General features: G+C 35.5%; 1 protein-coding gene and 1 non-coding gene across 2 annotated transcripts; both read right to left on the bottom strand.

Annotated features, from left to right (window-relative positions):
* Positions 1-9,673: 9,673 nt before the first annotated feature.
* LOC118041058 (DNA replication licensing factor MCM7) lies at positions 9,674-17,144 on the bottom strand. The gene is made up of 15 exons (XM_035048160.2): positions 16,996-17,144; positions 16,843-16,910; positions 16,696-16,755; positions 16,399-16,622; positions 15,652-15,829; positions 15,248-15,370; positions 15,068-15,157; positions 14,517-14,659; positions 13,500-13,677; positions 13,070-13,261; positions 12,504-12,676; positions 12,044-12,247; positions 11,422-11,587; positions 10,856-11,077; positions 9,674-10,083 (listed from the first exon to the last, which is right to left on the bottom strand). The coding sequence occupies exons 1-15, from the start codon at positions 17,024-17,026 to the stop codon at positions 9,979-9,981; spliced, it is 2,157 nt and encodes a 718-aa protein (XP_034904051.1). The 5' UTR covers positions 17,027-17,144; the 3' UTR covers positions 9,674-9,978.
* A 104-nt stretch (positions 17,145-17,248) lies between these two features.
* Positions 17,249-17,320, bottom strand: TRNAH-GUG (transfer RNA histidin (anticodon GUG)). The gene has a single exon. It is a non-coding gene; the product is annotated as a tRNA-His (tRNA).
* Positions 17,321-17,928: the final 608 nt, after the last annotated feature.

Below are 17,928 nucleotides of genomic sequence, written 5' to 3'. Positions count from 1 at the left end.
GACCACCAAATATTCTCCTGAATGGTGAGCATTAGTCTAGGATACCTGATCCCAGGACACCGAACTTTGTATGTCATCCACAGGTGCTCTGGGTAGTCTTTCCTAGGGAACATCCTCATCCCTTCTTCCAAGGGAAGAAGTTTGGCCATTATCTCTTTGAGATCTAGTTTCAATTCTTATGGCCAAAGATCTTTTACGAGTGGCTCTAGTTTCAAGTCTGAAACTAAAATCACCTTTAGGTGTAGTTTTTCCCTTTCCTTTCTTAGAAGTCATGATGGTAGAAGGGAGAAAAAATTGAAAAAGGTTTTTCCAAAAGCACAAAAGGAGGGAAGAATATGAATGCAGGACAAGTTGTATACCTCGTTAAATAATTCTTCTCTGCTATCAAAATGCTCTCTTCTTGTAAAATATTGGAAGTTACTATCTCATATAATATCAACGGCAAGTTTTAAGAAATGTACAAAAGGAAGGAAGAATATGAATGCAACATTTAATATATGCAAAGTGAAGAGTGAGGGATGAGAAAATATAGAAAATACAGCATTTCAATTCAAATTCATCTAAAATACATAGAAAATTCATAAAGTAAATTAATATTACAAAGTTCATTTGTTAATATATTTAAGGATGGATGGTTGCCCATGATTTTTCTTGAATAATAACATTCAAAAGTTAAATGTTACAGCAAGCTGCATGATTTATGGCACTTGCTCTCTTTAATAAAATTTAAGGACTCCAGTTTTCAATCTTCAGCGGTCTCATTAACTGTTTTCATGGTTTCGGAAGAGCAGCATGGGTTTTTCTAACATAGGATAATGGATGCCTTAGCTAGCAATATTCAACATGCATTAATTAATGATTCTCGGCAGAAGTAATTATTTCAGCTCCTATAGTCTATGATCATCCTAGCGATTAAAGGTTTTTGGCCTTCCTAGGGTTACAGAGAAGGTGCCACCTGTCCTACATTCATATTCTTCCCTCTTTTTGTACCTTTCTTAAAACTTGTCGTTGATAGTACATGAGATAGCAACTTCCAATATTTTACAAGAAGAGAGCATTTTGATAGTAGAGAGGAACTAATTAACGAGATATACCACCTGTCCTGTATTCATATTCTTCCCTTTTTTGTGCTTTTGGAAAAACCTTCTTTAATTTTTTCTCCTTTTTACTATTATGACTTCCAGGAAAGGAAAGGGAAAAACTACACCTGAAGGTAATTTCAATTTCAGACTTGAAACTAGAGCCACTCATAAAAGCTTTTCGGCCATAAGAATCGAAACTAAATTTGAAAGAGATAATGCCCAAACTTCTTCCCTTGGAAGAAGGGATGAGGATGTTCCCTAGGAAAGTCTACCTAGGCCACATGTGGATGACACATAAAGTTTGGTGTCCTAGGACCAGGTATCCCAAGCTAACGCTTACGAATAAGGAGAATTTCTAGTGGTCGTCCTTTAAACCGGTGACCGTATCTCTCAGGTCAATAACAAATATAGAATAGGTGGTATTATCTACAGGGATTTGTGAGGGATTTCCTAAGGTATTATAACCTCAGTCATGCTCAAATTCATCCCCATCGATGGATTGTTTTGTCCTTCTTTGAAATATTTTTTTAGGATTTCTAAAAAGGAGCCTTCGATCAGGGTATTTCAATATTGTTTTTCCTTGATCAGTAGTGTTGATGGGGGACCTTCAATCCCTTGGTTTTTTTCCTTCATCGACAAACAAAACAGACCAATGAAAAATGCCATGATAGGAACGGTCTGTCGATAAAAAAAGTGGAAGGAACAATGGGTAGGGGTGAGGTATACTGGCTCAACCAGACTTCAAGATGGGTATAGCGCAATTTGAGGTTGTACTCATTTTTAAAAGACACCTCCCACACTACCTTGGACCTGGCCCCTCTTGTCCCTAGAGGAGGAAGGGGTTTGTTGCATGTTATCATTATAGCCCTTATATGCTTATAAGAGTTTGGATACTCATTCCCTCTACAAGGATTTGTGAGGGATCATCAGAGGTATTATAACCTCAGTCATGCTCAAATTCATCCTCATAGATGGATCGTTTTGTCCTCCTTTGAAATATTTTTTAGGATTTCTAAAAAGGAGCCTTCGGTCAGGGTATTTCAATATTGTTTTTCCTTGATCTGTTGTGTTGATGGGGGACCTTTAATCCCTTGGTTTTTTTCCTTCATCAACAAACATAACGGACCAATGAAAAATGCCATGATGGGAATGGCTAGTCAATCGAAAAAATGGAAGGAACAATGGGTAGTGGTGAGGTATACTAGCTCAGCCAGACTTCAAGATGGGTATAGCCTAATTTGGGGCTATACCTATTTTTGGAGGACACCTCTCGGGGGTGTAAATGAAAAACCTATATGTCCTTAGAGGAGGAGGGGGTTTGTTGCATGTTATCCAACCTCTATACCGAGTATGACTCAATTGTATGGCGCAAAGGCTATACGGCCTCTCAGGTAATTTTGATTTCATATTTTTTTTTTATTGTAATGTCCTTTATTTCCTGAGTGTTTCCTTGTACAACATCTTTTCCTGGAACAGCTGGATCTGAACACAGTGGGACTACGACATCCATGTCTAGTCACGTGACTACGCCCTTTCCTAGTTGCGACTCCTCTTTTAAAGAACATCTACCAAGAGTTAGGTCTTCTATATAAATAAACATTAGAGAAAATACCCACCCTCACAATCCTAATTGAGGATGTTGCTGAAGACACCCTCACCACTGACCTTCCTATTATGAAAAATGCTCAAGGGCAGCAAGGGAGTCTTGATCTCCTTCAACAGGAGGTCATATGACGCCAACACCCACCTCGGTCATTTTGGAGGTGGCTTCTCGTTGGAAAAGAAGAACCTTCATTCCTTTTAATTCTGAGGTAGAGATCATTCCTCCTCCATAAAGTTACCTGGTCCCCCAAAATCCAAGTGGCACTCCCACAAGTCCAAGTTATTTGTTTCCTTGGTCTTCAAATCAGCCTCATCCATCCTTCAGGATGGAAGACATCTTATCCAATCTAAGATTGGATTGTGCCTCCATCTGTTTACCCATTCTCAATAAGAAAGAAAATAGGGTAATAGAGACTATCCTCCAGGGAAGGTCCACGCTGGGACCCGGTGGTCTTGATGTGGTGGAGACATTAGAAAAACTCCTCATCTTACCTTCTGATGTACGAGGACTGACCAACCCAAGCTTCCAGTGCAACCTGGCCATTACAAGGCAAATGGTGTTTCGAGTAAAAGAGCATGTTAATTTTTATGTCCTTTTATTTGGTATGTTATTCTGAAAGATAACTTGTTTTTTTTTCTTTTATCATCATTTAGACCTTCATAATGTGTGTCCATTCTAAGAATAGATGGGCAGAGGAGAAAAGGGTCATGAAGGAGGTCATTAAGCAGTATAGAGCTGACAAGTCTAAATTTCACAGACTTAAAGAAGAAAAGGTTGGTCAAGATGTTGAGATGGACTCTCTTCGAACAGCATACTCCAGGTTATAAAGGCAGCTGGGGGCACAGACTCATGCCATGAAAATGACTGAGCAACGGCTGGTTGAGGCCTTCAACCATATCGACCTCCTAGAAAGAAGGATGATTGAATTGGAGAACAAGGTACCTGAGCTTAGAGGGGCAAGAGACACCCTAAAGGAAGAACCAAGGATAACTAGGGAGGAGGTTCAGAAATCTTGTGCAAGGATGGACAACCTGAAGAATTCTTTTCAGATGTTTTGGTCAGAATATGGGGAGTCCGTGTTTCTAACATAGACAATAAGAGACAAACTCTTTTTAGCGATGACAAATTTGTATTTCTTCAACTTGTCTGAAGGTATACAAGTTGACTTCAGCGAGAGTTTTCTAAATAGCCAAGTCCCAAACTTTGTCGATGTCTTTCCTGTTAGAGCTACCTCAACCAGGAGTAGAGTCTATTTGGCCCAGGAACCTGGTCTGCAGATGTGATTTCTTTAAATATTAATTGTAACATGTTGAATATTAGGATTATTAAAGTCCTGACTTTGGTCATAAGGCATGTGTTTCTAATTGTTCACATTTTTGGCAACTTAATGGGTCTGACGCCCACTATTAAAAAACACTTACCTATAATGCTTAGAAAAATATTTTGGATTCATTCTAGGATTAATATTGATGATGTTCACAAATAACTTAATATTGTCTGAATTTCGCAGTTATAAAACTAAGAGGTTTTTTCGTGTTTAAGATAATAGGTAATTTAAACGTTAAGTATTTGAATTTCTTCCTTTTTTAATGGACTCCAAATCTACTAGAATGGTCTTGAATACCTGCAACAAAAACAATCCTAATTGGAGGACTTTAAGATCCTCGATGATAAATTTAGTATCTTCAAAAATAAATCAGGGTAGTAGAGAGTGTTTTCAGAGTCTGAACCTTTTTTCGTGAAGCTCTCATGGTGTAATTATAGCTTATAAAAGGAGGGCTTGCGGGGTCATTACCCTAACAACATTGAATGAGGGATAAATATCTCTTACATTATAACAATATGGTGGGTCCATGAAGGACTATGATACACCTAAAAAGGGGTAGAAAAACTATAGTTTAAGACGTCTGTTATAGCTAGAAAAGAGACTAAAGTTTTTCCGAGTTTTGACTTGAAGGAGGTTAGTTATTATCTTAGGTTTGGTTGTGTTAAATCCTAATGTATTATGTCTGGAATGCGTGTCAAACCCAATACACTTGAACTTGGCATCTACCAAGTCCAAGTGTATTGGGTCCGGCATGGATGCGGGACCCAAACTACCTTAGACTTGGTTGATTGCCAAGTCCAAATGTATTGTCCGGGACAGTTGCTAGACCCACCATACCTTGGACATGGCCCACTGCCAAGTCCATGTGTGTTGGGTCCAGCATGCTTGCGGGACCCGCACTACCTTGGACTTGGCCGACTACCAAGTCCAACTTTAAAGATTCCGGCATAGGTTATGGACCCAAGCTACCTTGGACTTGGCTAACTTTCTAGTCCAAGTGTATTAGGTCCGGTTTTTGTTGTGGACCCACACTACCGTGGACTTGGCTTAATGCCAACTCCAAGTACCTTGGGTCTGGCACACAAGAGCCAAGTCCACTGCCAGACCAATAAAAAATAAATAACTTAATAAAAAATCCGCTCAGATCATATTGTAACAGCTATTTAAGATGAGTCTAGCATTAAGCAGACCTATGAGTGTATAGACTCAGATCATGTATAAGCGAAGATACGAGGGGTGGCGACTCTCTAACGGCCATCTTTGTGGAGGGTAGTTCCGAACAAACAAACAAAAAACAATAAAAATCGATCCATCAACTATGCATTAATTAATGATTCTCAACATAATTAATTATTTCAGCTCCTTTAGTCTATGATCATCCTAGTAGTGTTTTTTTGTTCTCTTTTTTTTTTTTTTTCCAAATGCATGAACTAGCATAGAAGAATCATACATTATAAGAAAGTCCTATTTTGAAGTTAATTACTTCCTAGTCCAAGTGTATTTGGTCCGGCTCTTGTTGTGGACCCACACTACCATGGACTTGGCTTAATGCCAACTTCAGGTACCTTGGGTCTGGCACACAAGAGCCAAGTCCACTGCCAGACCAATAAAAAATAAATAACTTAATAAAAAATCCGCTCAGATCATGTTGTAACAGCTCCTTAAGATGGGTCTGGCATTAAGCAGACCTATGAGCGTATAGACTCAAATCATGTATAAGCGAAGATACGAGGGTTGGCGACTCTCTAACGGCCATCCTTGTGGAGGGTAGTTCCAAACAAACAAACAAAAAACAATAAAACCGATCCATCAACTATGCATTAATTAATGATTCTCAGTATAATTAATTATTTCAGCTCCTATAGTATATGATCATCCTAATAGTGTTTTTTTGTTGTCTTTTTTTGTCCAAATGCATGAGCTAGCGTAGAAGAATCAGACATTATAAGAATTCCTATTTTCAAGTTAATTAATTTCATCTTAGCGGTAGTCTTAATGCATTGCCAGTAAACCTAACTTAAAAATTGTAATGCATTTTAGCAAGTACTAGTTGGATGCAAAAAAAATACTTTTTATTTTATTTTCATAAAAAATACTGCAAAATATTATAATGAAAAAATAATTTTTTAATATTAATAATTTTTTTTCAAATTTATTAATTATAATAAAAATCATAATCTTTATAACACGAATAATACTATGTTTTATACAAATATTTAGAATTATAATAAAAATAATAATAGTTATCACATAAATAATTATATTAAGAATTTCAAGGATGATTATAACATAAATAATAATATTTCTAATATGAACACTTTGAATTATAAGAAAAATAATAATATTTATAACACGTTATTATATTAAAAAAAAAACTAACGTGGGGTTAAGCATGGACGCGTCCAGGCCCAACTCCATATTGGGTAAGGACGCGTCTGGTCCCAAAATGGGGTTGGGCGGGGACGCCTCCAAACCCAACGTGGGGTTGGTCATGGACACGTCCAGGGCGGGGACGCGTCTAGCCCCTACTTCATGCTGGGCGGGGACGCTCCAAGCCGAACATGGGGTAACGTGAGAACGCGTCTAGGCCCAACATGGATGTGGACACGGTGGTGTCCAGACCCAACGTGGGGTAGGGCGGGGACGCGTCTAGCCCCTACTTCATGCTGGGCGGGGACTCTCCAAGCCGAACATGGGGTAACGTGAGAACGCGTCTAGGCCCAACATGGATGTGGACACTCCAAGCTAAACTTGGCGTAGGGCAGGGACGCGTCTAGGCCCAACATGGATGTGGACGCAGTCATGTCCAGACCTAATGTGGGGTTGGGCGAGGACACTCCAAGCTGAACTTAGGGTAGGACAGGGACGCGTCCAAGCCCAACATGGATGTGGAGGTGGTCAAGTCCAAACCCAACATGGGGTTAGGCACTGTCGCATGCTCGCGCTACACGACGGGCTCACTTTTTATTTTTATAAGAAATACGATAAAAATTTATAATATAAAAAATAATATTTTTTTGAATGTTAATAATAATTTTGTTTTCAAATTTATTAATTATTTTATTAATAATATTAATCATAATAAAAATAATAATATTTATGACACAAATGATAATATTTTTAATATTCATACTATTAATTATAATAAAAATAGTAATATTTATATCATCAATAATTGTGATGATTATAACATAAATAATAATATTTTTTATATCTATACTTTGAGCTATACTAAAATTAATAATATTTATAACTCAAATAATAATATTTTTTATATGAACACTTTGACTTATAAGAAAATACTAATTTTATAACACATTATTATATTAAAAAAATCGACGTGGGGTTGGGCGTGGACGCACCCAGGTCTAACATTAATAGAAACTAAAGGTATTATGAAGCCAATATTTCATGATGGAAAAAAAAGTTGTGTTGTTGATAAAAAAAAACTTAGAAGCTGAATAAAATGATTTGTAGCAATCCACGGTATTTTATGAGGAAAGATATAGTGCTTTCGTGACATGATGTAACTTTTCTGTTAATAACAAGCAAAAAAATTATAAAGCTAAAATTTCCACCAACTTAATATTAAAAATGGTGAAATTAAGGAAATGAAAAGTGAATATAGTGCTAAATTAAAAACAAATAAATTAACTATATGAGATAAACAATTACAAAGTCAAGTTAAATTAAAAAGAAAAAAAATCTCACCAAACTTATAAACCGGAACAACTTGGGTTACCCTAGCAAATAGATAAACCATTTTAACACTGTAAAAAGGCAAAATGAAAAGAAATAAATTACAAAACTTAATTTTCAATTACATCAATATTAAAAAAAAATAAACAAAAACAATTTTTTAAAAAATAATAACAAAATTTTAAAAAAGTGGAAAAAAAAAGTAATACACTGCGAGTGAAAAGGAAATTACAAAACGAAATTTTTAACCAGCTCAATATTAAAAAAGTAAAATTAACAAAGATAATTTTAGGAAAAAAAACAAGAAAAGAAAAGAAAAAAGAGGAAAGTACTGCAGGAAAAAAAGAAAAGAAAAGGGGAGAGTAATACATTTTGAGTGAGAAAAAAAAAGAGAAAAGGTGCAAAAAAAAAAAAGAGTAATACTGTAGAAATAAAAAAGAAGAAAAGGTGCAAATCGAAAAAATGAAAGTGCAAAAAAAAAACATGAAAAAAAGGAAATATATTGTGGATTACTATTATAATCTACAGTGTATTGAGTGTGGAAGAACAGTAAAATCCCTACACCCTTTAGCTTATTACTTAATTGGTTGTGTTTTTTTTTATAACAAAGAACATGTTCGAATTAATTTAAAATTCTTATAAATCAATTTAGACTGTCATGTCTTTGTAACTCCACAATATTTTTTTAAAAAAAACTCCACAACATGCCCATGTTGTTTTGAGAAAAATTTAATTGACAAGTGACATGTCCTAGTATTTCTTGAAAAAGAAATTTGAATGACGTGTCACCAAGTATTTTCTAGGTTCAAAATCAAGGTTGTCAATTTCGTTTTATTTTATTCAAAATAGTCAAAATATTTCATACCAACTCAAAAAACGAAACAATTTTCATCTCCTTTTAAATCTCGATCCATTTTGGACTTTTTGGCTAAATTTCAGTCGAAATATTCTGGTTTTATTCCACATGTTCTATTCCAGTCTTGAAAAACCCTCAAATCAAATTGAACCTGGTTCAGTTTAATTAATTAAATCATCCAAGTATAAAAAATTCTTTTTCATTACTATTTTCAATAACAATGGTATTAATAATAATATTAAAAATTATCATTATGATTTTCATTAATAATAATATTAATTTTTTTAAATTAGATTTATCACTAATATATATGGTTTATATTTATATTATTTTTTTTCATGTTTATACTTTGTAGAAATTTGAGCAAAACAATAGATTTTTATATCTCATTAGTCTTAATAACTTTGACTTAGCTTTATATTTAAAATATTTATGTTAAAACATTTTACTTTCATAATATTTTGATAGTTTAAGTTAAATTATTTTAAGTTAAAGATTTAATCTTAACTATTTATTTAATATTGTATTTGTATTCCATAATTTATAATTAATTTGGATTCAATAGCTGTAAAAACAGAGTCAACGCTTTTTTTTTACTGGTACAAAATCTCTTAAAAAAAGATCCGAGACTAGGAATTTAATTCAATTAAAAATGAAGCAAGAAATGACAAACTTCTCAAAGTAAATTGGAAGTTGATAAATCCAGACGACTATTTTCACGAAGAAAAACCATCATAGTAATTTGTAGCAAACCACACGAGATAACAAAGGAGCGGCGGTGTCAGCACACATTTGGTTTTATCATGTTCACTTCTAAAAAGGTTGTTTTGCATTTTTGATATATAAAAAATATTAAATTAATTTTTTTTAGAATTTTCGATAATTTTTATAATAAAAAACTGATTTTTTAAAACAAATAATACTTCTAAAAAATATTATACACCCGTAATAACAAAATGCAAATGTATTATCCGTGAAGAGAAATAACTGATATTGCTGTAACAATCACAGGAACCTTGACTGTTCAGCCTACAACTCTAACCCCAAAGAGCTAAGCTTGGAAGAATTGGTTCTCTTATATGCATTAATCCAGAAAAAGATCACGGTTCATCAAAACGAAGAAATCAATAATCGTTTCAAATCTCCTATCCATTTACTTCCTAAGTGAACCTAAGAAAAAATGAGCACAGCACACTGAGACGCATGTAAAACAATTTGCAATCCTACAGTCAAGTTAGAAGCAGAATTGTTCAGATACACTATCCATCTTAAACCTTTCAAACTCTGATAGCTGAAAACCAGAGCCTACAACACTAAAAACAGCCTTCACAATCCAGCTAAATATGGAAGTTGGCTCAATGACAAGCTCAGCAAGATATGACTACAACACAATAATTAAGAGCAACCCACATCAGGCATCGATAAATCGAATATCAAAGGTGTGGGGATGTATCTGCCAGACATTCAAGGATGCGTATTCCTCTAAACATTCTTTCAACTGTGCTTCGCTGTATCCCTGTTCACAAGCAAGCAATCATATTTATTTGGATTTTTAGAAACAAAATGTAAATTTTGCTAGGTTAGTAGAAGAATCAACTTGGCTCAGGTTGGAAGTCAACCCAACATAGCCAATAAAAAGAATATCCTAAATCCTAGTGCCGAATTGGGGCTCAAACATGTTCTTGATCTGTGATAACTACTTTTGCAAAATTTGATCTTGTTATGCATTTGTAGTCTTTCCAGAAAATTTCAAATACTGAAGGATTTACAGACTATATGATCCAATTATTCAAAATGGGGTTGCACTTGGTGGTCACGATCCCTTGATAGAACTATACACTGTTGACAAATAAGAGAACAATGCTCAGGAATTGAGACATGAATAAACCCAATATTTCCCAGTCAAACACTGGAGAGCACATCATGTTATAGACTGTAGTTTCAGAAAAAGCTAATCTCTGGGTAAAATGAAGCTGGAAAGCATCTTTTAGATGGAATTGCATTCTAGAGTTGAAGTTTGAAAACTTCAAGTGCCCTTCAATTTTCTAAATCAAATGCAAAGTAGGTGACATGAATTCGCACAAAGAGTTCCGTCAAAGAAGCTAAAGGATTCCAAAAGGAACTGCCTGCTGATGATGTTAGGAAGGTTCGTACCAGGCAGGATTAGCATCAGCAAGAACAGCAGTTTTTAATTTCAATCAATACTGGAATGACATGTTTTGCGTGTCCCTTTTTTCCTAGAAGCACTAGATATTAACAATTAAATTCAATCAATAAAATCAACAAACCTTTCTAGAAATCCAGTTGAGTGCATGGGCATAGCTCACATCCATTTTATTGGCTCTTGCAGCTTCATCCCGCAAGATTGAATAGATGTCAGAGATGGCATCCAGACCAGATCTCTGACGATCATCAGAATATAAAGAGAATTTTGACATCTGCATTAACCTCAGTGCCTCATCCACATCACTCTGAGCCACACTTTCAGAAAATCTAAGTCTTGCTAAGGCCTGTAACCAAATGAAATCAACTTCAAGTGGGTTGATACAACTCAAAAATCAAGATAAATTTGACATGTCAACTGATTTATCCTATGGATGGGATCAGGTGTCTTTGGTCTAACTATCAGCAGCTTAAAATCAGCTTTCAACAATACAGCTGAGCAATTTTCAACCTCGACCTCATAACCTGAAGTACAAGCCCTCGTTAAGAAGGTGGAATCCTGGTTATAATTTGTCGAGGAAGTAGCCCCGCCCTTTGCCCAACCTAGACCAGATAGTGTCCCATACCCCATTTCAATGCACCAGAACAGCCATCTCTTATGATTAGAGAACAAATGAAAATCAGGACTTACAGCTGATATGCGGAGTATGCTAAGCAGAGTTCGGACAGTCGTGTAGGAATGAGGAGTGTTCGATTTAGCTTCTTCTTGCCGCATGCCTGAGTATGCAGTAGCAATGTATTCCTCCAGTTCCTTGGGCACATAAGGGGAAAATCTTCTTGCAGTAGAAATATATGCCCTGTGAAACATTGAAAGACAAAGCAATCAATTTTAAGGCATTTAAATGCTGGTCACCTAGAAACCAGAGTCAATTTTACTGTAGTCAGTGTTTTTATTCTAAATACCTTCCAACATTTGGAATGAAGCAAAAATCAATTTTTTAAACTTAAAGATCTTTTTCAAATGCCAGGGCCTCCCTTAATCATCATGAAAAAAAAACAGAAATTAAAGGAATTTAAAGAAACCAATAAAACACATGTAAATATATGAAGAGCAGTAATCAAAGGAGCATGTCTACACCAGACAAAAAACTTATATGTTTGAGCAACTTCAATATTGGGAGTGTGAGTTACAGAGAAATTTAAGGATCCATGGTGAGAAAATATAAGCTACTCAATCACCTGGAAAATTGTGAAGTGAGTCATCCATAAAACTTGTTACTGTCAATTAAAATTAATTATTTAGAGATTTATACCGGAGAATAGATGGTTCAAGTGGAGTGAAACCAAGAGCAGGAGATTCTTTATTCTGGTGCACGTAAACAACATGCCTGGCCATTTCAAGGTCGCTGTCCATATCTGCCCGATCAAGGATCAACCACAGAAGATCAAATCGTGATAGGAGAGCAGGAGGTAGATTGATATTTTCAGCTGGAGTTCTCCGTAGATCATATCTTCCCCTTCAACACAAATAACAGGACCACCAAACAAATTTAGACTAGTTTTTTGTGCATTGTAGCCAGGGCATTTGTACTGTTTAAAGCAATAAATTTATATTGGCGTATTTGTGCACAATAGCTAAGAGGTCTTGTTTAAAGAAGGGAAAAAATGGAAAAACTGCCATGTATTTAGAGCAACATATTTTGGTAAAAGTAATGGAAATAATATGGAATCCAGCAAGTGAAACAACTTTGAGGATGTTAGGAAGGCTCGTACCAGGCAGGATTAGCAGCAGCAAGAACAGCAGTTCTCGCATTGAGTGATGTTGTAATCCCAGCCTTGGCAATGCTGACAGTTTGCTGCTCCATAACTTCATGAATTGCTGTACGATCTGATTCATCCATCTTGTCAAACTCGTCAATAGCACATATACCCATATCAGCCAGAACCTGAAAAAGATAAATGCTTTTATTTGAACCAAAGACATCTTCACAACAATTAGATTTAAGAATCGAAGATTATGCTAACATAATTAGATCAATATCAGATGAAACCATTAAAATTAGCTAGATAAAAGTTAGTAGGTCAAAAGACTAAAAAGTGAACTATAACATAATTAGATCAATATCAGATGAAACCATTAAAATTTGCTAGCTAAAAGTTAGTAGATCAAAAGACTAAAAGATGAACTACAACCAGGCCAATGTAAGCTCAGTGGTTTCTAATTTATGCATGCATTGCATTAAGTAGTAATGATCTTTCCAAAGCCATCTCTTCACATGTAGATAACTAGTCAATGTCCTATTTGAAAAAGTTAAATTTTACACAAGTACAAAACTCACCAATGCTCCTCCTTCCAGGACCATCTCGTTTGTAACTGGATCTTTCTGAACAGCAGCAGTTAGACCAACTCCACTGCTCCCTTTGCCAGTTGTGTACACTCCCCTGGGTGCTACATTTATTATATGCTTCAGAAGCTGACTTTTGGCAACACCAGGATCACCCATCAAGCATAAATGTAAATCTCCTCTAATCTGCAATTCATTGAGCTCCTATAACTCTTAGGCTATCACAGAAAGCAAACAGTATAGAAAACACTGAATAGTCTTCTTGTATTTACAAAAATGTTCTACTCATCACTTATACATATAGGATAGAAATGATATATAACAACCAAAGTAATCTATGTAATGTTATAAAAATTCAATATTGATTGGCCGAATACATCTGCTAACAAACATGATGTGATCTCAAAGAAATGCATGCATTTACCTTCATCCCATCCTTTAACTTTCGATGAGGAGCACCGACGAGAAGAAGAAGTAAAGCCTTTTTAATATCTTCATGTCCATAGATTTCAGGTGCCAAAGATTGTGCCAACTTATTGTAGATATCTCCATCCTCAGCCAGACTTGCAATCTGCTTTTCCTCGTCTCCTCTGGGTTCATACCTGCAGTACATAACAATTGGATCACAAATTGAACTCTCCTTTGATCTCATTCACAGGCAATACAATAAAAAGCCTTGCCATTTTGGCTTCATCCAAGATGGACATATCTCCTCAAATTCTATCAATAAGGTGGAAACTCACTCCACGAGTCCCCTTAGATTCTAAACACCATTTATCTGCACAAGGTTTACCATAATTGCATATTTGAGTTGTTAGCACATGGATTTATTTGGACAAACTGAACTTATTTTTATCTAGACCACAAAGATGAGTAAGAAAAAAACAAGAGAAAGAAACTTATTAGTTATCATATACCAGATTATGAAGTGATTATTTGATCTTTTTATCCAATTCAAATTGTCAAGTTCCTAATAAATAAATGCAGATAGAATGACAAGGTTGAAGAATTATACGTTAATATAGGAAAAATCCCAAAGAAACTGAAGCTTCCCTCACTGGCAAAGAAAGCAAATTTAAAAGAGAACAATAGAAAAAACACGATGCTTTCCCCCCACCTTATCATAGAGAAAAAGTAAGACTCCTTTTGCATCTTCTATTTTCCCCCATTTCTTTTCTTACAAGTTTTGTTCTTCTTATGGATAAACCTTCTATCAGCCAGAAAGGTGACAAAGAAATCTAAACCATCTACCACTAGAAAAGTAAACTCCATGGAATAAAGGTGTCAACTCACCAAATAAGCTACTGTTCAAGGTTCAGTAAGTTATGGGGAAACTAGAGGGAAGTTAGCTTCATGTTGATAAAACTCAGTAAGCAAGAGTACTTCACTTGATTCAAATAATTACAAGTGTTTTGTGATAAAGAACAGAAAAATGGCCTACTCTTCATATTTTTTCTTGAAATGAGTAACAGACATGGCCTCCAAAAATGTGTCGGCAACTAAGCCAGCACGCATTGCTCTGAAACCAGTGTAAGGAATTGGAAGGAAGATCCCTGATAATTCAACGACATCACCTGGTGCCACCTGGAAATTTTAAAACCAGGTAAGTAAAAGCTAAATGTGCCAGTAGCATGTAAGACATTCAAACCATGATAAAGCAAATGATGAACCTGTTTGCATGTTGCAATCAAAAGGACCAAACAAACATCACTTACTTTAAGGACGCATACAAGAAGCAATTTCACATGAAGTTACTCGATACAAATTCTCTCTATTTTATAGGCAATTCAAAATAAGAGCAGCTAAAAGGGTAAACAAGATCTCTCCAGAAAGTGTGATCACAACACCAAAAAACTTTGCTACCATCAACTAGAGATGGGGACTTAAAATATGAAACTGATGACCGGGAGTATAAAGCTACTGAGGGTGCTTTTCCCTTGTACTAAAAGATATTGACACCGTTCCCTCAATGAAATTCTTGAAATTACCAACCTTTCTTGTGAGTTCTCCTCTGAAATGAACAGTCATCGATCTTGGAATATGGCCTTTTGGAACATGTTCTGCTAGCTCTTGAATTTTGGCCTGAAGACAATCATCTTCATGTTACAACCTAGCAGAAAGGCTGGGTTTGCCATTAATACATTGTTTATGACTGAAAATTAAAATAGTTACCTCCTGAAACTTCAGAAACTTTGATGCTCTGAGTTGAAGAATGAGGTTCCCCTTTGTGTTGTTTGTTTTGCAGCGCTTAGTTGGGCACTCAAACAAAGGCATGAAGACTCGAGCGGTTACTTCCTGTTCAATGCACAAGAGGACAGATGAATCAATGGAACAGAAGAAAAGAAGGCAGCAAAAGAATTTCAAGAACATAATATTATCAAATGAAATAAATAATAAAACAAATCAGCAAACACTACCATCAACAAATTTCTTGTCAATCAAATTAAACAAGATGTTCATTTCCAACACACTAAAAAGGTAAAGGTGAAAAAAGAAAACTTTAAAAGCAAAGTGTCATTTACACAACATAAGACATAGTTGACGAATCAGACAAGACAGATTTGCTCGTTAATTACCTGGTAAATTTCAAAACCACATTCTTCACATGTATACACAGCTACCTGCATCAGTGGTTTAACATCTGAACAACGCGTCACAATACCAGATATCTTCACAAGCTGGCCAATGTTTGAAGCCTTGACCTCTCTAATGGTAAATGGCCGCCCTTTTGAAGGTGCTCTAATATAAACTTCACTGGAAGAAGAAAAAATACACAAAAAGAGACAGAATAAGTTAAGTGACAGCACAATACACCTAGAACTAGAAAACATGAGATGCATAAGTAAACCCTTCACTAAACACGAGTAACCATTCATTCTATTATAGACGCCAATAATTGATGTGAGAATGGTTTTTATCAAGATTAGACTATCCTGCAAAATTTGTCTGCCCTGATCAGTCAAAGAATGCTAAACTAAACACTATTAACAACGCATTCGGCATCCAACCAATTTTGGCAAGCGAGTTTACAAATTGAGACTCGGCGGAGATGTTTAAAATTATGATTCATCAAAATCAGTAATCCTAAATTATTCAGAATCTCATTACATGCTAAAAATAATAATAATAATAAATGATTCTGGGCTAACAAACAGAAGCGGCCCAACACTTATCAATGTAGGAAACAAAGATATGCTGCTCAAATCAGAGACAAATCCAGAAATTAGTTGCGAATTCAAACCCAAACAAAAAAAAATCAAAGACAACACCAGAACAAAGAACATATTCAACAACTATAAAGGAAACGTCAGGGTAATGCTTACAAGTAACGCTTGATCTCTGAAGGCATCTTCTGATTCGCATCAGAACCTTCAACATTCTCAGTTGCATCCTCAGACCTCTGTGTCATTAAAATATCATGGTCATCATCCGGAAATGCCTCAGTCGGCTTTGGCAACACTTCGTCGATAGCATCAGCAAAAATCCCAACATATCGACGTGTGTTCTCAGTAACACGTCTAAGGAATTCCTCATCCAAGTCCTTATACTGTGAAAAAAAAAATGAAAATTAGGGTTGTTAAAATCTCAACCAAATAGAGGTAATTATAATAAGAACTTACATTAATGAGGTCTTCGAGATCGATCTGAACAGCACGGAACTTATGATTTGCAACATCTTGCTGAAGCAAAAGAGTGATCAGGGTTAATTCGATGATATTTTATATATAATTAGAAAAATGGGGGGAGAGGGAATAGGGAAAACTCACAAGGATGTTCATGTATTTAGATTCGCCATTTGCGTCGGCGAAATTTGAAAGGAAATCCTTGGCGAGATCTGAAAGGACCGAAATGAACATTACATAAACAATAAAAGTAGAAGAGGAAGAGGAAGAAGAATGGAGAGAGGGAGATTTTGTTACTTTTCTCTTCTTCAAAGCGGACGGGTTTCATGGTTCTACGGCAGAGAAGGCACGGAAATGAGACAGACGGACAGAGAGGGCAGCGGCAGTGGTAGAGATTTGAGTAGATGGGAGGGAAAGAGGGGTTTGGCGGCAAATAATGAGAGGTAAGGGAGGCTTTTGGCGGGAAAATGTAGTGTCATATAATTATGGTACAGGTGGGGTCAGGTGCGGACCCCGCTTAATGGGGCAAAAAATATAGTCAGAGGTAAAATGTGGCTGCTGGGATTCGAGCCCAGGTCTCTACGGCCACAACGTAGAATTCTTACCACTAAACTACAGCCACTTAGATGTCGAGGTTTTGTTAATATTAAATTACATATATTATAATAGAGTAGAGGGTCCCCTTGCATCGAGATTGATTAGATGCGCTAGAACTAAGGCCATGTCAATTGGTCCAGGCTATGTCATTGGCTTAAATTTAATGCTGTTGGATCCACCTTATACAGCAAACAACGCTGTGATGTACGATATGATATTGAAACATCATCCTATTACATCCTCGATTTCATTTATTGGATTGAAATCTTTTTTTTTTTTTAAGTCTATCTTATTTTAGCTATTAATATATTTTCATCATTTTTATTTACCATTCTTTTATCATTTTAATGTAGAGATTGATCGAAAAGGTATTATCATGTTATATTTTTTTTTTACGTTTTATTTTAATTTTAATAATGTTGGTCTTGAAAAAATAAATTATATGACAGAGATACATGAATAAAGCATGATTACTAGTGAATGTATATGATGGCTTGATATATAAGCATGTCTAACTTGCTAAAAAAAGGAAGACTTAGGAGTGTTTATCAAAAAATATTATAGTATTTAAGCCAACAAATAATACATGAGTGACAAAAAGGTTTAAATAGGGCATTTGGTTTTGCAGGGTGA

This window comes from Populus alba, chromosome 14 (assembly GCF_005239225.2).
Source record: "Populus alba chromosome 14, ASM523922v2, whole genome shotgun sequence".
Lineage (NCBI taxonomy): Eukaryota > Viridiplantae > Streptophyta > Magnoliopsida > Malpighiales > Salicaceae > Populus > Populus alba.
The sequence above is the reverse complement of the archived record's forward strand: the minus strand, read 5'-3'. Positions and strand labels throughout refer to the sequence as shown.

What these genes read in the sequence shown, in the direction of transcription:
- LOC118041058 (XM_035048160.2), bottom strand. Translation starts at nt 17,026, where the DNA reads ATGAAACCCGTCCGCTTTGAAGAAGAGAAAA. An exon ending in AGTTTCTGAAGTTTCAGGAG is followed by an intron (nt 15,158 to 15,247) that starts GTAACTATTTTA and finishes GATTGTCTTCAG; the next exon opens with GCCAAAATTCAAGAGCTAGC. An exon ending in TCAACTGGATTTCTAGAAAG is followed by an intron (nt 10,084 to 10,855) that starts GTTTGTTGATTT and finishes GCTTGTGAACAG; the next exon opens with GGATACAGCGAAGCACAGTT.